Source organism: Tamandua tetradactyla, chromosome 23 (assembly GCF_023851605.1).
Source record: "Tamandua tetradactyla isolate mTamTet1 chromosome 23, mTamTet1.pri, whole genome shotgun sequence".
Classification (NCBI taxonomy): Eukaryota; Metazoa; Chordata; class Mammalia; order Pilosa; family Myrmecophagidae; genus Tamandua; species Tamandua tetradactyla.
In genome coordinates, this window is record NC_135349.1 from 30,672,231 (window position 1) to 30,685,788 (window position 13,558).

General features: G+C 36.5%; 1 protein-coding gene across 1 annotated transcript; it reads left to right on the forward strand.

Annotated features, from left to right (window-relative positions):
• On the forward strand, positions 1–9,062 carry LOC143666753 (vomeronasal type-2 receptor 116-like). Its single transcript, XM_077140313.1, has 5 exons — positions 1–207; positions 674–1,480; positions 2,301–2,528; positions 6,854–6,959; positions 8,560–9,062. The coding sequence occupies exons 1-5, from the start codon at positions 1–3 to the stop codon at positions 9,060–9,062; spliced, it is 1,851 nt and encodes a 616-aa protein (XP_076996428.1).
• The last annotated feature ends 4,496 nt before the right edge of the window (positions 9,063–13,558 follow it).

Below are 13,558 nucleotides of genomic sequence, written 5' to 3' on the forward strand. Positions count from 1 at the left end.
ATGTCCCTGGGATATGATCTTTACAATTCCTTGCCCAGTGAATCAAAGACATTGAAGAATTGCCTGATATGGCTGTCTGCCATTGGGAAGGCCATCCCTAATTATTCATGTGAAAGAGAAGGCGAGTCTGTAGCAGTTATTACAGGAATCACTTGGTCACTTTCTGCTCAAATGGGGACACTGCTGGAACTCTATAAATTTCCACAGGTGAGGACAGGTGTGGGATGAAAAGGAATGAATGCTTGAATTCCCTAGAGTCATTCTCAGGGCTGAGAAATGAAAGAGAAAAATATGTTTATTCAACTGATGGAGTGCAATTAAAATGTAGGCGTTTGTGTGTGTGCACATGTTTGTAACTTTTATTTCTCATGGGCAAAAAATAGTGAGAAACCTTTGGAAGGAAAAACAAATATTTGCAGAACCCCATGGGAGATAATTTATAGGATTTTATGGAAACTGTGCATCTCAAAAAAGGTACCAGAATGAAATAAATTTTCCTGGAGGACTCTCAGAGGGAAATGTTGCAGTGATACTGAAATGAGCAAATATTCTCTTCTATACTTTATTAAATAAAAATTAAACATGGTCAAATTGCCTGTTTGGAACTCACTGCTATATTCTTTCTCATATTACTGCCACTGAGCTCAATATGATGAACTCTTTCATCTTTTAGCTTACATATGGCACCTTTGAACCTTTCCTGCATGAAAATAACCAATTTCCATCAGTCTATACCATGGCTCCCACAGATGCTTCTCTGCCCATTGGCATGGTGTTGTTATTGCTGCATTTTCACTGGATATGGGTTGGGCTGGTTGCATCAGAAGATATGAAAGGTACTCGATTTGTACCAGAGTTGAGAGGAGAGATGGATAGAAATGGTGTCTGTGTGGAATTTGTGGAAATGATCTCTGTCACTGAGAGAAGTAATCCTATACAGGACTGGAATTACATCCTCAAAATCAAAGATTCATCAGTAAGTGTTGTGATCATTTATGGTGACACAGATTCACTTCTAGGTCTGAACTTTGATAGATGGACTTATGTTGTGACACGGAAAGTCTGGATCACCACATCACAGTGGGATTTTACAAGCAGTGAAAGATTGACCATGTTTGACACATTCCATGGGACACTATCCTTTTCTCCCCACCATAGAGAGATCCCTGGCTTCAAACACTTTCTCCAAACAGTAAATCCTTCCAAATACCCAGAAGACTTTTATCTTAGTAAATTATGGCTCATGCATTTTGACTGTACAATTTCTGAATATGATTGTGATAAGCTGGAAGCCTGTATAGCAAATGCCTCTTTGGAATCTCTGCCTTTGCATGAGTTTGACACAGCCATGTCTGAATGGAGTTACTATGTCTATAATGCTGTGTATGCTCTGGCCCAATCACTGCATGAAATGCTTCTTTTATCAGTGGAAAGTCAATCTATGGGAATAGGAAATAATTTCAAGTTTCAACCATGGCAGGTAATATTTTACAACACTCTGCTTTCATGGACCCAATACATATGTTTAGCATCCTCACATATGTAGCTATTCATAATTTAATTCAGAAGCCCAACAAGTTCCCAAGCTGAATATTATAATTTGAATTACTTGTTAGAGACCAAGAAGTTCCTGTGATTTTTCAGTATCTGAAAATGAACTTGAATCCCACCTGGTTTGAGTCAAACTGGTTATCTGTAGAAATGCTCACAAGGAAGACAGCACAGGACATGCCAGAAATGGAATATAGCAGTGATGAATCTAAAACAATACATTGCATAACAGACACCCCTCAATAACTTTACCAGCTGAATTATATCTGGATATAATGTGTGCTGTCATTAAGTGGAAACAGGGCTTGGACCAGGTCTTACTGTCTCCTCACTGTTAGTTGTCATGGTCATTTATTTAGAAAACATGACATTTAACTCTGCAATACTTTAGGCAACAGACACTTTGCATCCATTTTGGAGATGAAACTAAAACTCTAAATGCTTCAAATATTTGTCACTGGATTGAATGTAAGCAAGATTTGTCTGAATCTTAGAAAAATACTTTGATCTCCTGTCCTTATGCCAAACTTCAAGGATATGTACTGATATGATATTAAGTTCAACATGTGCTTCATGTGCATAACTTTACTAGTACTCCTGAGAACTTTGCTAGAATTTTTCATGAAAGATTAAAAAGATTAAGAGAGGTTTGCAACATCATATATCTAACAAGTTTCTATGATGTGATCTAATTCAGGTGTCGCCAAACCAAAGCTCTCTTTATTCACATAACTGTGCATCTTTTGTAGCTCCACTCCATTCTGAAGAATGTCCACTTTAACAACAGTGCTGGTGAGCAGATATTTTTGGATGACAAAAGAATCTCTGAGGCCACGTATGATATTCTCAACTATGTGAGTTTTCCTCATGGAATTAGATTACAGGTGAAAGTAGGACAGTTTGTTCCACGATCTCCACATGGTCACAGTTTATCCATAAATGAAGAGGTGATAGAGTGGGCCATCGGTTTCAAAGAGGTAGGTTGGAGACAGTTTTAAGGCTGAATTCACACAGCTCCACATAAATAATTTTAAGAGCTCTGCCATTAGATTCTGCACCTCCTTAACTCCCTAGAGGGTCACTTATATGTATTTAATTTACCTAGTAACTACAGTAACTTTCCAAGAAATAAATGAAGAAAAGTAGTCATCAAGCATGAGAAAAATAAATTGGGTGTATTTAATATGAAGTATGTGAGTTCTTCAAAACAGTCAATTAAATGCAATTTTTAATGAATTTGGTTGATAGTCAACAGGATAACATTGTACTTTGTTTATGATTAATATTAGTACTCTGATTTTCTATAGACACCCCATTCTGTATGCAGCAATAGCTGCAACCCTGGATTCTGGAAAAACCTTCTAGAGGGAAATGCTGCCTGCTGCTTTGACTGCACCCCCTGCCCAGGAAATGAAATTTCTAATGAAGCAGGTACAGGTCTACAGATAATTTCTCCATATCTTTCTCTCAGCTACTTACCTTCATTTGTCCAAGAAAGCAAAAAGTGTCTGAAATAGAACCTTACATCAGAGTTACTCAATTATACTGGAATTTCATCTTGACATCAACACTTTAACCCTTTCAAATGACACTCTGCTTCCATCTGGCTCATTCCTCTTCATGTTTTAGACACACCCCAAGTATTTTTTTCAAGGAAATATATTTTGATACCTGTTTGCCTCCATCATGGAACACTGTTTTTCATCTTCCTTCACTCATATCTAAGGTGCTTTTTATTACCTTCATTTCTCAAGTACTTTCAACCATTTCTGATCATAGAAAGTATTTGGAACAAGTCCCTTATAATTAACATATGAATGAATTCATATGCTAATAAATCATATGAAATGATTTAATGAATAAGAAAATGTGGTACTACAACCTGTTTTAGATACTCAGCAAAGTGCTGAATGTAATTACACTACCTTCAATAGCTTTTCTTACCCTCTTTCTAATTACAGAAATTGGGAACAGTAAATTATAGTGATTTCATCCTAAGGCTTTGCAATAATCACCATAGTAAAAATACCACTGTATAGAACCTGAGGGGCAAAACATGACTTTTTTTTTCAATTTGTTTAAAGAGTTCAGGAAATTCTTTCAGAAACTAAAGTATTTAAATTATATCTTGAAGGGTGAGCATGTCACACTAGTGAGGGGGAAAATTTCTTTGTAGAGATCATATAAATGGCATTTCACATTCTTTTGTAATATTAAAAGAACTGAAAGGGAATTTCCATATAGCTTGATCACCAATGATCATGTAGGTGGTAGGAAGCATTGTTGTAAAAGGACAGAAAACAACAATGAAGCAATAACCAACTGTAGCAGACTGAATAGTGGTGCACAAAAAACGTCGCATCCAATATCTGGAACACAACAATATTAACCTATAAGGAAAAAAATGACTCTGTAGATATGACTCTGATAAGAATCTTGAAATGGGTAAAAGTTCCTGGATTCTCCAGGTGAGCTATAAATTCACAGTTTCCTTAAGAGAGGCAGAGGGAAATGTGATGTACACAGAAGAGCAGGAGTCAGTGTGAATCAGCCACAATTGAAGAACTGCTGGCAGCCATTAGAAGGCAGAATAAAGAAAGAATGGATTCTCCCCTAGCACCTCCAAAGGGAGCACAATCCTGCCTTGATATTAGTGATACTGGTTGTGAGCTTCTGGCCTTCAGGACTGTGAGAACATAAATTTTTATTGTTTTAAGCCACCAACTTTGTGGTAATTTGTTATAGCAGCCATGGACCAACTTTTTATCATGGACCACAGATATCATATTAAATAAGAAAACACAAATAGGATACACAAATAACATTTAGTAGCAAAACAAAAAGCTTTAGTACTCTTATTATTATTATTTAATGTTGTACCAAATTTCTGAACTGTTCAAAAATTCAAGAACTACAAAATTTAAACAACCATGATGGTTTACCAAGAACATCTATAAATTGACAAAAACAGTACTGAAACCCCTAAGAAACTAGTACATTTTTGTGCACTAGATACTTAATTTCAACTAGAAAAACACTTAAGTCTGGAAAAAGAAACTAAAATAATATGAGTAATTGGATGGTGTTAGGAGTTGAATTCTGACTCCCTTAAAGACATGATCAAATCCTAAACCTTGATCAGGTGAATTTGATATTATTTGGAGAGATACTCTGAGGATAGTATTAGTTAAGACATAGCCAGACTGGGTTAGTGTAAGCTTTTATTCCAATATGACTGAGGTTCTTAGAGGAAGAGGTAATCTGTACACCAGAGAGAGAAGAGAGACATGCGATGACAGAGACAATGACTGAAGCCCAAGGATTGCAGACAAGCCACAAGAGGCAGGATAAAGGCAAAGAACAGATTCTTCCCTAAAGGGGTCAGAGGAAGTAGGGCCCTTCCAACCCCTTGATTTTTAACTTCTGGCCTCCAGTACAGTAGATAAAGAAGTTCTGTTTAGCCACCCAGTTTGAAGTATTTTCTTACTGCAGTCTAGGAATGAAGAGGTAGGAAATACTGTTTCTGATACCTTCTGATACAAAGATTATTATAAAACCTTTCATTAAAGGTGGTTGTAATATTGTTCTGAAAGCCTAGCAAAAGATAATGATGTTTATTCTACTTTTATCATTAAACATTGGTTTAGAAGAGGTGCTCAATACAGTAAGAGTTGAGAACATAAATAATCAGTAGAGGAAATAAGACAAATTAATATTATTGATAGGTAATATGATTGTGCATCAAGAAATCAAAATACGAAGTTATTCAATTTACTAATATAATTTAGAAATGTGGTAAAATACCAAATAATTTCAGAAGAATTAGCAGATAGAATAAGTTTTTAATAATCATTTATATAAGGGTCAAAAAAGACTGCATTTAGTGCCACACAATAATTAATATATCTAATGATTAATTCATAAGAAGTCTGCATGTCTGGTTGGAAAAGCAATATTGAATATTATAGGGATATTTGATGTTGGCTTGAGAATTTCTTGGAAGTGACCTAATTTGAAATATATCAAATATTGCTAAGCTATCTGTAAGACAAATACATTTGTATGGTCATTATAATAAACATTTAGTCAATAACTGGATTCTAAATTTACCTGAAAGATTAACCAGAAAATATATCAAAGCATTTGACAAACATGAAAATTGGGGCCTTGAAATTACAAATATTAAAATGTACTTTAAAAACATTGACTAGTTAAGAAGCGAGATATTAACACAAAAGACGCCCATAGAGTCATGAAATTTTTACAGAGATCCTCAATTTTAATGCCAGGTTATAAATCAACAGGTAAGACAAGGAATAATAACAAATGCTTAGATAGCACTTGACATGTGTTGGGCAGTATTTCTATTGCTTTGCATATGTTAACTCTTTCAACCCTCACAATTCCAGGATGGAAACGCTATTATCATTCTCATCCTCTAGATCAAGAAACTGAGACAACTTCTTCAATATTACACCGATATTAAAGACTGAAATTCATCTACCATGCATACTAAGTATTCATTGCTATGAGGAAAACTTGATAGTTGATGAGACAAAATTCATTTATATCCTCACCTCTTTTAGGCAAGTGTTGGAAAGAAATCATAAGCTGGGTTTCTTGTTTTCATCTTTTTTATGCTAGGAATTTGCAAAATGGATTATGCCGTCTATTTAAAGAAAAATTTTGGAAAATACTGAATCACCATCAACTTTGAAAACATGAATACATTCAAAGGCAGTTTACTCTAAAATGGGGAGTAATGCACCCAGGATAACGTTAAGCTGAACTTTTACCAGCCTAAATGAATATTTTAACCTATCCTGATTGGCTTTATTTGTATTGAGTGCTGCATTTACAAATATGAATACATTTGAAAATTCAAGTTTCCATGTCATAGCTAAGTACCAGGAAAATTCTGTTCTAATAACAGAAGTATTTTATTTCATATGCATTTTTTCCCATTTTAAAACATCAACAAGCGAAGAAAGAAAGAATAAAGTAGATATCAATCAAATATCTTGAGGGTTAATTCCCTAAGCATAAGTCAATGGCAAAAACACCAATGAAATTTGAAAACAGTTTTGACTACATAAAAACCAAGCTCTTTGCACATCTAAAAACACACAAGTGTGTCCTTATGTTTTATATATGGTTCTCAGAACACTAGCCAGAAAGCTTAAAGTATGAAAAGTTGAACTGGGATGAGGGTGGAATTGAGAGTGCAAAGGGCTTTTTTTCCACCTGTTATGAGTTTGGACATTAGCTTAATAATGAAGCACAGAAAATTTTTGACACCTAGATGTTCTTAGTCAAAAAAGAAATACCAGTGCCAGTGAAACCTGAAAATCTGTACTTTGAGGAGGTGAAAATTGACTTCCTTATTCTGTTGGTTGTTGAAAATGCAGGTAGTAGATTATTTTTGTATGGAAAAATAAAAGACAGCATTAAATGTCCTTCTCTATGACTCACAATAGGTATGGAAAGGTCATGCTACCTATAACTGCCATTTATTGAGAGATGAAAGATGCCTCAGGATGATGATATGTACTTTCTCTCCTTCACCCCACATTACATACTACAAGGGCAAGATTTCGTCAACTCCATTTTATGATTGACTGAAATAAATAAGATCACATGCCTAAAAGTAACTAAGCTTCCTTTGAGACTCCTTTTCACTAACTCCTTCATATCTTTTTATTTTTTTTGTAATAAACACTGCTGTAACTTCACATCCTTAATAATATAAACAGGCAAATAAATAGAAAATCACAACAAGGTATGGAAAGTTCATAGAGGTGTGAGAAGGGTGCTCTGAAAGCAGGGAGATGATAACCATCAGGTTCAAGTTAATCCCAGGTGAGATGGCACAAGCAGAATTTATGATTACAGGTATGAATTCATCCTGAGTAGAGGGAACGACAAGAAGCTTGGAGAGGCAAAAGACAAGTCTGCACTCAGGCATGACAGACTAGGTGTGTAAAGTGACTTTAGGATTGCATGTAGGTTTGCATCTAACTTATGAGTGTGAAAAGACTAACTAGGGTGAGGATCGAACTGAGATGGCAAAGGGTCTTTTTTAGCCTTTTATGAGTTTAGACATTAGCCTAATAATGAAGGACAGCCACTGTGGTACTATAGGCAAAGGAGTAAAATAAGACTTCATTTTAAGAAGCATTAATGGTGTCTGACTAGTACTGATTGGTTGAGAGATAAAGATTCAAGTTACTATTCCAGGAGTGAGTGATTCACATGAAAAAAGGTAGAGCTACTAGAAATATAGAGAAAATGAATTTAATAATTTATCCATCACCATAAAAACAATATTCTAAAGCCTTCAAGTGAAAGGGTCTAGCCTTGATCACTTCTATATCACAGAACATAGAGTTGTCTGTCTCACTGCAATTTCACAATAAATGATTTGGGCATTGACATAATAAAACAAAGATATAACACTAGAGGTAATTATAATACAGAAAGGCTGATATGGTGTTCAATAACTTGAAAAAATGGAACAAGGAAAAAAATGCAATCAGGAGAAACGTTTTTTACATAAAAAAGAATAAAGCTACTTGTTTTAATTAAAAAATATTTCCTGTTTAACAGCATGTATTTGTTAGCAAATAGGGGACATAAAAATCTCACATTTCTCAATAGATATGAATCACTGTTTCAAGTGTCCAGACTATCACTACCCAAATTCTGAGAGAGATCATTGCATCCAGAAGGTTGTGATATACCTGGCTTACAGAGACCCTCTGGGGGCAACATTGGCCTGCACAGCTCTGTGCTTCTCTCTCCTCACTGCTGCAGTTCTGGGGATCTTTGTGCAACACCAAGATACTCCCATAGTCAAGGCCAACAACAGGACTCTGAGCTACATCCTGCTTACCTCCCTCCTCCTGTGCTTCCTCTGCTCCTTGGTCTTCATTGACCATCCCAACATGGCCACCTGCATCCTCTGACAAGTGGCATTTGGAGTTGAATTTATAGTGGCTGTTTCCACAGTTTTGGCTAAAACTTTCTCTGTGATTCTGGCCTTCAAGGCTACAACCCCAGGAAGAAGGATGAGGCAATGGTTGGCCTCAGGGGCCCCAAACTCTGTCATTCCCACCTGTTCCTTGATCCAGCTGACTCTCTGTGGGCTCTGGTTAGGAACTTATCCCCCCTTCATTGACAGAGACACTCATTCCAAACCTGGCAGTATCATCATTGAGTGTAATAAGGGCTCTGTCACTGCCTTCTACTGTGTCCTAGGATGCCCGGGTGCCCTGGCCCTGGGGAGCTTCACCTTGGCTTTCCTGGCCAGGAACCTGCCTGATGCCTTCAATGAAGCCAAGCTCCTGACCTTCAGCATGCTGGTGTTCTGTAGTGTCTGGGTCATCTTCCTTTCTGTCTACTACAGCTCCAAAGGGAAGGTCATGGTGGCTATGGAGGTCTTTTCCATTTGGCCTCCAGTGCTGGGCTCCTGGGCTGCATCTTTGTTCCCAAGTGCTACATTATACTGCTAAGGCCTGAGAGGAACACCCTGATGGGGGTAAGAGTTAAAACATGTTCTGTGGGGCAATAAGCAAATGTTTATGTCTTGGGTAGGTGGGACTCCAAATTGATTTAAATTATTCCTTTAATCAGATATGAGACAATAAGATGGGAATTGTATGAATTTTACAGTGTTCAACTGTCATTTGGCTCGTGTTTCATTTTTTCATAAGGTAAATATAATAACTCACAGTCATGTAACCAAGAAGTTTGGATTTAACAAATTATTATGACTAATGAATCATTTATAAATATTCTTATTTTGCTTTCTGGTATGTTAGTATAGACAAAAGTCAATTTTATCTTGTGCCTTTGCGATTTTAAAATCTGGTACCATTTATCCATTTTTTTTTTCAATTTAAAAGCTTGTAAAGGCAAATCCCTAATGCTAATGGAAGAAATTGAATCAGCTCAGGACCAACCATTAACTGGTTGCAGCAGTTTCACTCTTTAACATTTGTACATTTTTTCTCCATATACCTGGCTTCCAAATGATAACTCTCTCTCCCTTCCCTTCTGCCTATACTTCCTATTAAAATGGCAATGACTTCATCTCTGCTTGTCAGAATTCTTAAATGCCTCAAACTACAAAGACTTAGGAGACAGAATTGTAGGCTGTTAGGTCATCAGATATCTTGTTAACCCACCAATCAATGGTATAGTTCCTATATTTTTATCATTTCTCTATTTACCTCTCTTAAATTTAAGCATCTCTCAAGTATGTTAGCGAACTCCTACAAGACTATTCATTAATTATTATTTCATTTTCTTGCCAGTTTGAAGTATTTCATTTGTTATACATTAACCCTTATATTTATGTATGAATTTGATTCTGTATTCACTGATGTAACCTATCTTAACATCAGGTCAGTTTAGATAGCTGGTAACACAAGTCTTCTACTGTTTTTCTTTTCGAAGTTGACTTGTGTAACTTTTCTCTTTTACTTGAAAATCATCTGAAAATGTCATTAAAATAGTGTTGGGATATTGACTTTATACTTGTCCTGAGTATTTGGGGAGAATTTACCTATATGTACTTCATTACAACTTTTCACTCAGAAACTTGGTGCATCTCGTTATTTAAATATGTTTCATACTAGTTGCATCAGCCACCTTTCCCTAAGTGATGTTCATTTTACAAGTCCATCAGTCAGTGTCCCCACCTCAGCACTCAAGCCCTCTCTTATAATTGCTGATCTTGCCACAGAGGTAGAGGAAAAATGGCAGCACCACACCATGGCTTGCAAACCTTCTGCCTAAAGGAGGATGTACGTCTTGAGCTCACATTTCATTGGCCAATGTAAGTTTTCTTGTAATTATGGATCCAGAAGAGTCATGGTCTCTTGATCCTGATCCAGTATGATTAGGTGGGAATTTTAGATTAGGTTGTTTCTATGGAGAGTTGACACACCCAATTGTGAGTGTGACCTCTTGACTAGATTGCATCATGGAGACATGGTTCTTGTTTAGTTTACTGGAGTCCTTTAAAAGGAGATACTTGGAGTTCTGAAGTAGAAAGATTAGCCAAGGACATTGAGAAATACAGATACCCATTTGCACCTGAGAGAGACAACAGAAGCTAGGCAGAAACAAGAGCCCAGCAGACATTGCCAGGTGCCTTTCCATGAGATACCAAGCTAAGAGGTGAACTGCACAGTTTTGACCTGGAGAAGCTAAGTCAGAAACCACAGACACTTAAGGGGAAGCCACTGGAATCAGAAGCTCGAAACAAGGGAACTAGAAACAAGGACCAGCAGATGCCAGCATGTGCCTTCCCACCTGACAGAGGTGTTCCAGATGGAATCAACCTTTTCTGAGTAAAGGAAATATCTTGTCAGTGCCTTAATTTGGACATTTTTGTGGTGTGAGAACTGAAAACTTGCAACTGAATCAATCCCCTTTAAAATGTCATTTGTGGTATACTGCATTCTGGCAGCATTAGCAAACTAAAAGAGCAAGTCAAAAGGCCAAACTTAATGTCATTCTCATGGGCAAATAAAAGTATGCCACCCAGAGGAAAGAAACTGCTGATTCCAGTTAAAAAAAATTACTGCAGAATGCCCCATGGTCACAGATGTTTACTTCCATGTCTTCTACATGCATCCATACCCTAAAGGAAAGAAATGGGAAGTACCAACCAATAATATCATCAGGTCTCATGATAATTTCTTCATCATGTCTAGGGGCAGCCCTTTTAATCTAGAGATAGTGAATTAAAAAAAAAACTGCCTCTTCATAGGAAATTGCTGATATTCAAAAAGATTTGACTTACAAAAGTCAACTTCATATGATTCAAATCAACACAAATTGCCATATCAGTTAGCTTTTTCATCTTTTTGCATGTGTAAGAAAAAATCTCCAACTTTCAAGGGTTTGCAACAGCAGGATTTATTTATTTACTTCTTATATTATAAATCTTTAACCATTGTATTTATCTCTTTATTCTTCAGCCTAGGTTAAAAAGCAGCTCTGATCTAGGACACTGCTACTGTTGGAAGGAGAATACAAAGTATGGTTGAGAATCTAAGTATGGCTTGTGCAACTTCTGCTTGGATCTGCCCACATTTTATTGGTCACAGAAAGTCACATAGTCAAGTCTGAGGTCAGTAGGATAGGAAAGGGAAATCCTCCTCTAAGGAAGGCCAAAAATATTTGGAATTAAAATGCAATCAAGTGCTCTGATCCAGTCGTTTTGTTCAGCTAATTCTTGGGAGTATCATAGGCATTTTTATATTTTGAAGTCATATTTTCTGTTAATTTTTATTTATTAATTTTGATGTACAAGGAAGGATTTTGTTTTTGTTTATTGATTCCTACAGAAAGAGCAAACTGGCCTGAAATATTTGGATATATTTCATAGTGAACACATACAAAGTTTTTATTTTCCACTTATTACACATATCTATTATCATATTTATTTCTAGGATTCATTTCATTACCTAGCATCTCATATCAGAGATTATGATGATTTAGGTTACTTGGTAGAGTTCTTGCTTTAGTTATATTGTTGCAAAGATTTTACCACTAAATATAATATATATCTTGTGAAATTTATTTCTGGTCAAATTAATAATACTTTGGAAATGTCTAGACTCTCAAGAATAGGATCAGGACTACCGTTGAATCTTGTGCTATGTTTTTTGTTGTATAGTGCAATATTTCTGCTGAGTAGAATCACTGGGTCATATGCTAATCATATATTCTACTTAAGGAATAAATACAGTGAGTAGTTCACAGGTGCTTTCATCCTGTCTCAAGTTTCAACCTGTTTCTAAGTTTTGAATAGTTCATGCAAATAATATTTACAGTGTGTCAGCCCTGTCAATCAGAGATGGTGGTCCTATCAGCCATTCAGGGGAAGTGGACAGAAGGAGATTAGCATGTGCATGGCTGAAGAGCTATGTGGACATGGTGTTTTAAGCTTCTAGTGAAGGTGGACGTATGGTCCAGGATAGGAAAGACAATCAGTGCCCAGGAGTACATAGAGGCTTGCAGCTGCTCACACTGGATTGGCTGATCTCAAAGACACCCAGGAAATATTCCAAGTTCCATAGACCTAAGGCATTCCCAGAGTTGTCCATTCACTGTGGATCCCACCCTCCCTACCTTCCTTCCAGAAACAACCCTTTCTGATAATACCCTTGCTACTTCCCATGGATGGCTGTTCTGAGGACAAAATAAAACCATTTATGAGGAGACAAGTGCTCCTTAAGCTATGAGAGGCTTTTCTCCAGAGGAAGTTGTGGATGACTCCTACAAAACAACTATTGTATATTTTATTTAGCAAGTCAGAATAGAAAAATACACTTAGAGAAGTGGGGTTTTGACCCTGGCCATCGACCTATTTGTTGAATTGTCTTCCCTAATAAGTTATAGGCATGGATTTACATTCACTGCCGTTCGAGAAATGCAAATCCAAACCACAGTAAGAGACCATTTTACACCTCTTAAAATGCTGCTGTTAAAAACAATACTAATAAGTGCTGGAGATAGTGTGGAGAAAAAGGAACACATTCTTTCATTGCTAGTGGGAATATAAAATGGTGCAGCTGCTGTGGAGGGCATTTTGGCAATTCCTTGGTATTCAACTACCATATGACCTGGCAATCCTACCTGCTAGGTATATACCCAAAAGAATTGAAAGCAGGAATTAAACAGATATTTGCAAACCAGTATTGTTAGTGGCACTATTCACAATTGCCAAAAGATGGAAACAATGCAAGTGTCCATCAATTGATGAATAGCTAAATAAAATGTAGTGTGTGTGTATATATGCATACACATAATGGAATAGTATTCATTAGTAAAAAGGAATGAAGTCCTGATATATGTAAGCACCTGGATGAACCTTGAAAATATTGTGTTGAGTGGAATAAGCCAGATTCAAAAGAACAAATGTTGAATGATTTCACTGCTTTGGAACAATAAGACTAAGCAAACTCATACAGTCAGAATCTAGAATAGAGGT